The sequence below is a fragment of the Solea solea genome, chromosome 7 (genome assembly GCF_958295425.1).
Source record: "Solea solea chromosome 7, fSolSol10.1, whole genome shotgun sequence".
Lineage (NCBI taxonomy): Eukaryota > Metazoa > Chordata > Actinopteri > Pleuronectiformes > Soleidae > Solea > Solea solea.
Genome location: NC_081140.1, coordinates 19,529,188 through 19,536,195, shown reverse-complemented (window position 1 = coordinate 19,536,195; position 7,008 = coordinate 19,529,188). Strand labels below are relative to the sequence as shown.

At 37.0% G+C, this 7,008-nt stretch overlaps 1 protein-coding gene across 1 annotated transcript; it reads left to right on the top strand.

Moving 5' to 3' along the window:
• Positions 1 to 677: 677 nt before the first annotated feature.
• On the top strand, positions 678 to 4,326 carry chp2 (calcineurin-like EF-hand protein 2). Its single transcript, XM_058634145.1, has 7 exons — positions 678 to 797; positions 1,679 to 1,751; positions 1,932 to 2,012; positions 3,097 to 3,221; positions 3,295 to 3,356; positions 3,433 to 3,555; positions 3,885 to 4,326. Exons 1-7 carry the CDS (start codon positions 731 to 733, stop codon positions 3,936 to 3,938), a joined length of 585 nt encoding a protein of 194 aa, XP_058490128.1. The 5' UTR covers positions 678 to 730; the 3' UTR covers positions 3,939 to 4,326.
• The last annotated feature ends 2,682 nt before the right edge of the window (positions 4,327 to 7,008 follow it).

The window sequence follows — 7,008 nt, the reverse complement described above, 5'->3', positions numbered from 1 at the left end:
CAGGACGTCTGGATCATCAGAGAAACAAGCTGAGCTAACGTTAACAGTAGCTGTTGCCACGGTTACCGCTTGGTTTTCATGTTAAATGTCATTTACACATGCAGTGTAAATGACATTTAACATCCTTGCACTACAACAAAGTCTCTCATGTCTTACTGTTTTTTAAGATGTTTCTCTAAGTTTCCCCTTAACAACAACTAACCAGAAGTTAAGGAGCTGGCTTATATTTGATCAGAAGTTGTAAGTGATGATCCAACACTGGATCAGCAAGTCTGTATATAAGCTAGCAACATGGTTCTCAAACTGTGGTAGTTGTACCACAGCTGAGCTTCCTCTGGTTGTACTTAGTGTAAAAAACTATGACTACTAGTAGCAGAAAGTTATATATTGTGCCTTTAAACTTCAGGATAATGTTTATTTTGCCACTTTTACTGACATTAAATAATTATTTTATTTCATTTAATTTCTTTGGTTCACAGGAAACTATTAATACTAACTGTTCATAAAATTAAAAATATTCTTTCCTGTCTGTGTTATTATCTTTGTCTTATGAAGTACGGGTACTCGGGGTAAATATCCTTCAAAGTTACTTTGAACAAGTGTCTTTTTGGGCAGGTCACAGCTCATTGGTCGGTGAGTACCTGTGAGTAGAGCAGTCATTGGTCGAGCAGCACTTGTGTGGTGAAGAGCCGACAGACCTGACACACAGACACAGTGTGTGAGCGGCAGGATGGGCTCCAGCCGCAGCCGCATGGACGACATCCCACACGCCCAACAACTCATCCATGAGACCGACTGTGAGTTCATGTTTGTTTGTTTATTAATTTGTTTATTTATCGAGCTGTACTGTAGACATTAAAGAGGAGAACAGAAGAGACGAGAGTTTTTAACTACAGTAAACAACATGTTCATAAACAAGAACATTAGTAAACCAAATAATTAGTATAAAAAGTATAAAAACATTTCATTCCCTGAAGATAAATCTCTGATCAAAACAAGACACGTCTCTGTTAAAAGTTATTTATATAAACAAATGTCACAAACCTGTTTTAAAAGAAAGTCAAAGCACAAAAACAACAACATTTCTGTGTGTGTGTGTGTGTGTGTGTGTGTGGGCGTCGTTGAGTGTTTTTGTTTTATCTTCAGTTTGTGAGTCGACACCCTGACCTGTTCACACTGATACACTGACACATCAGTGACTGACACTCAGACTGTTGCTCTTCTCTAAAGTAGGACAGTTTTATGAGACTGATCTGCAGAAAGCTGAATGAAGAATGAATGAAGAATAAAGTGTTTCACTCACATGAGAAAACCCACCCGAGATAAATATAAAAATTCCCATATTTCAAGCTCACGTTTGTCGAGTTTGGGGAGGTTTTCAATTTCGCATTTGACGAATTTCAAACACTTTTATTTATCGCCTTGAACCCTAAAAACTTAGGTGACCCCTGGTCTAGTTTAACCCTCAGGCTTCACTTTAATTTACTACCCGCTTCAGTGCAAATGGACAAAAATGTTCAAAATGAAGTTTACATACCAACAGATGATGTCACAGTGACGTCAGGGTGCTTTGATAATTAGTCCTGTTCACGTGTAATGTCACGTGTAATGTCACAGATATGATTTATATTTATTGATTGATTGGTCTCTCATTGATCAGCTCTTCTGTGTGTTTCAGTCTCGGCTGCTCACCTCCTCCGTCTGCATCAGAGATTCAAGCTCCTGGACAAATATCAGACAGGAGAGCTCCGGTCAGTGGAATGAATCATTACAGTCGTGACAAATCAAGAATGTTTTTAAACTTATCGAGAAAAATTTGGATTGAAACATAAAAGCAGGTCCAACTGTCTTTATCTAAAGTTATGAAAACAACGAGGAAGGAATAAAAAATTATATTTTTCTTTATCTCTCTGTCTCTCTCTATGCTGCAGGCCTCGGGATTTTGGAGCCATTCCAGCTTTGGCCCTGAACCCCATTGGTGACCGAATCATTGGTGCCTTCTTCTCCCCAGGGTGCAGAAGCTGCTCATGTTGAAAATACACGGTTACAGTAAAACACTGATCTCTGACCATCAACCACAAATCAGTTTTGGTTTTATATTTCCTCTGCTGTCGTGATGAAAACACAGACACAGCTGGATGTCATGCAGGATGTGCACTTTCTCAGTGAAGACGCTGAAACAGTCAAACTGTTGCAGAAACCACTTCAAATCTGGGCACAGACATCGTCGTGTGACAACATCACATGTGATCTATAAAATGTTTATATCTCATCAATATATATATAAAGTTTATATAAAGTCAATGTTTAAATGCTCCGGCCCACATCTGGCATCACAATATCAATTTTAACATCTAGTTTTATTATTTAATATCTAGTCAGCCTGAAAAGTGAAAAGTAGTCATCTCGTGTTCGCAGTATTTTAATCCTTAGAGCACAGAGCCTTTCGGCTGCTTTTTTCCATTCCTATGTTTTGACGTACAGTATATACAGAGGCTGTAAGAATGTTTTTTCAGCATAACCTATAGACAATCTGATGACATTTTTCTTTCATTTTCACCAGATATATAAACACACCTGAGCAGGAGGTATTTAAAATGTTTAAAATCAGATTGAATTTGTGAAATTTTTTAAATACGTCACAGATGCAATATTGCTACTTTATATCACTAGTAAAAATGGCGACATGAAATGAATCATAACTTTATCTCAACAACACATAAGAAGACGAAAAAAAAGCAATATGAATATGAATGTGTGACCTATAAAGACACCCCCCCAGGATGTCCATATAAGGAGTTGTGTATTATTCCCACCGCAAAAGGGTGCACCTGCAGCACAGATCTGTGCCGCATGAACACTAAGGGTTAATAATCAAACAGTAACAAAGTTTCTTCCTTAATTTCAGTGATATTTCACATTGTTGCCCCTGCTCTCGTCCATATTACTGATAAATGTCTATCTTGCTTGTGTCCATTAGTTGAATAAATTAGTGCGATTAAGTGAATTTAGAGTACAGCAGCAGCAGCTTTACATCTGTTTGTTCTGATCAGGAATGAGGAACTGTTTCCTGTTCCTCTCTCTGCTTCTCCACAGACAGGAAACACTGGACTTTCCCTCCTTTGTCAGGATTCTGGCTCATTTCCGTCCCACAGATCCAAACCGAAGCAGAGACGGGACGCAGCAGGAACTGGCCAATAGCAGGACCAGGAAACTGAAATGTTAGTGCAGCATTAATATGTGACCTCTGACCCGCCAACAGTGACAGCTCCCTCTGCATGTGTGTGTGTTTAGTTGCCTTCCAGTTGTACGATCAGGACGGAGATGGAAAGATTTCCAGAGCTGAGCTTCTTCAGGTTCGTAGGTGTAAAACCTTTCACACGTCAGAAACACACTGCTGGCTGCTGATTGGTCCACGGCTGTGACGGACAGGTGCTGCGGGCCATGCTGGAGACGCAGGTGGTGGAGGAGCAGCTGCAGAGCATCGCAGAACGAGCCATCCAGGAGGCCGACCTGGACAAAGACGACGCCATCTCCTTCGATGAGTTCAGGAGGGTGAGACAAGCAATCATATTATATTAATGATCCACAAATCTGTCACTCTTTTTTCAAAAGTTTGTTCTTATTTATAAGCATTAGCTACATATTAATCCTACATGTAAAGCTGCTTTTTCCCCCAATGTAACAACATTGAAGCTTTTTGTGCCATAAAAAGATAAGAGATTTATTTTAAAATTTGGAGTAAAACAACACGTTGTTTATTATCTATGTTATTTCCCTCAACAAATCAATCAATTACTCACAGACATATAAACAGTCTACAGACTTAAATGTGGAAAATCATTTTACAGATTGTATTTTTCTTTTTTGTATTTTGTTTACAGTCGCTGGAGAAAGTGAACATTGATCACAAGATGAGTATTCGCTTCCTGAAGTAAAGACGGGACATCTGCTCATCTGAGGAAGAAGCAACAACAAGAAAACGAGAAAACAGAAGTTTTGCTTCAGTCCTTTAAAAACCAGCAACACTATTCTTAAATTAATTATTTGACAATACAGTGTATAAATCCAAGCACAGGACTTCTATGATCCACTTTGTTGTACTTCTGTCCCTCTGATTTATTCAACAGAGATCTGTAAACACATTTCATTTGTTTGTCTGCATTTTAATAAGGATCATCATAGATTGTCATTCCAGTGAAAGTGCAGATTAGTGAGTTGTGTATTATTGTTAAATAACTTTATTGTCTTTGTTTTCTTGTTCCCAGTCTCTGAATGTTTCACACACCAATCCCTGTTTTCATCAATAAATATTTATGAAGTCTATCTTAGTGTGAGAGTTTTTTTGGTGCATGTTCAGTGTGTGACCACGAGTGACACTGTTGTTCTCCTTCTCTGGTACTCGTGGTGAGTTCAGAGATCAGACAGCTGGATTTATGCTTTATTTCCCTTCATATGGAAGTTGCGCTCTAATTTAGGGACCAACAACAATATACTTTTTATTTTTGTCCCATGACCTATGACTTTTTTGTCACATTTTGGACGACATACTAACCTATGACTTTTTTGTCACATTTTGGACGATATGCTATAGTAAGACTTTTTGTCCCATTTTGGACGACATACAAACCTATGACTTTTTTGTCCCATTTTGGACGACATACTAACCTATGACTTTTTTGTCACATTTTGGACGACATGCTAAAGTAAGACTTTTTTGTCCCATTTTGGACGACATACAAACCTATGACTTTTTTGTCCCATTTTGGACGACATACTAACCTATGACTTTTTTGTCATATTTTGGACGACATGCTATAGTATGACTTTTTTGTCACATTTTGGACAACATGCTATAGTATGACTTTTTTGTCACATTTTGAACGACATACTAACCTATGACTTTTTTGTCACATTTTGGACGACATGCTATAGTATGACTTTTTTGTCACATTTTGGACGACATGCTATAGTATGACTTTTTTGTCACATTTCGGACGACATACTAACCTATGACTTTTTTGTCACATTTTGGACGACATGCTATAGTATGATTTTTTGTCACATTTTGGACGACATGCTATAGTATGTCTTTTTTGTCACATTTTGGACGACATACTAACCTATGACTTTTTTGTCACATTTTGGACGACATGCTAACCTATGACTTTTTTGTCACATTTTGGACGACATACTAACCTATGACTTTTTTGTCACATTTTGGACGACATGCTAACCTATGACTTTTTTGTCACATTTTGGACGACATACTAACCTATGACTTTTTTGTCACATTTTGGACGACATACTAACCTATGACTTTTTTGTCACATTTTGGACGACATACTAACCTATGACTTTTTTGTCACATTTTGGACGACATGCTATAGTATGACTTTTTTGTCACATTTTGGATGACATACTAACCTATGACTTTTTTGTCACATTTTGGACGACATACTAACCTATGACTTTTTTGTCACATTTTGGATGACATGCTATAGTATGACTTTTTTGTCACATTTTGGACGACATGCTATAGTATGACTTTTTTGTCACATTTTGGACGACATGCTATAGTATGACTTTTTTGTCACATTTTGAACGACATACTAACCTATGACTTTTTTGTCACATTTTGGACGACATGCTATAGTATGACTTTTTTGTCACATTTTGGACGACATGCTATAGTATGACTTTTTTGTCACATTTTGGACGACATGCTAACCTATGACTTTTTTGTCACATTTTGGACGACATACTAACCTATGACATTTTTTGTCACATTTGGGACGACATGCTTATAGTATGACTTTTTTGTCTTATTTTGGACGACATACTAACCTATGACTTTTTTGTCACATTTGGGACGACATGCTTATAGTATGACTTTTTTGTCTTATTTTGGACGACATACTAACCTATGACTTTTTTGTCACATTTTGGACGACATACTAACCTATGACTTTTTTGTCACATTTTGGACGACATACTAACCTATGACTTTTTTGTCACATTTTGGACGACATACTAACCTATGACTTTTTTGTCACATTTTGGACGACATACTAACCTATGACTTTTTTGTCAAATTTTGGACGACATGCTATAGTAAGACTTTTTTGTCCCATTTTGGACGACATACTAACCTATGACTTTTTTGTCACATTTTGGACGACATACTAACCTATGACTTTTTTTGTCACATTTTGAACGACATACTAACCTATGACTTTTTTGTCATATTTTGGACGACATGCTATAGTATGACTTTTTTGGCACATTTGGGACGACATGCTACAGTATGACTTTTTTGTCACATTTCGGACGACATTCTAACCTATGACTTTTTTGTCACATTTTGGACAACATGCTAACCTATGACTTCTTTGTCACATTTTGGATGACATACTAACCTATGACTTTTTTGTCACATTTTGGACGACATGCTATAGTATGACTTTTTTGTCACATTTTGAACGACATACTAACCTATGACTTTTTTGTCACATTTTGGACGACATGCTATAGTATGACTTTTTTGTCACATTTGGGACGACATGCTATAGTATGACTTTTTTGTCTTATTTTGGAGGACATACTAACCTATGACTTTTTTGTCACATTTTGGACGACATGCTATTGTATGACTTTTTTGTCACATTTTGGACGACATGCTATAGTATGACTTTTTTGTCACATTTTGGACAACATGCTATAGAATGACTTTTTTGTCACATTTTGGACGACATGCTATAGTATGACTTTTTTGTCACATTTTGGACGACATGCTAACCTATGACTTTTTTGTCACATTTTGGACGACATGCTATAGTATGACTTTTTTGTCACATTTTGGACGACATACTAACCTATGACTTTTTTGTCACATTTTGGACGACATACTAACCTATGACTTTTTTGTCACATTTTGGACGACATGCTATAGTATGACTTTTTTTGTCACATTTTGGACGACATACTAACCTATGACATTTTTGTCAC

Excerpts from the sequence above, each read along its gene's own strand:
- chp2 (XM_058634145.1), top strand. The coding sequence starts at position 731 with ATGGGCTCCAGCCGCAGCCGCATGGACGACATCCCACACGCCCAACAA. Across the intron at positions 3,222-3,294 it reads CAGGACCAGGAAACTGAAAT|TTGCCTTCCAGTTGTACGAT; the intron begins GTTAGTGCAGCA and ends GTGTGTGTTTAG. Across the intron at positions 3,357-3,432 it reads CCAGAGCTGAGCTTCTTCAG|GTGCTGCGGGCCATGCTGGA; the intron begins GTTCGTAGGTGT and ends TGTGACGGACAG.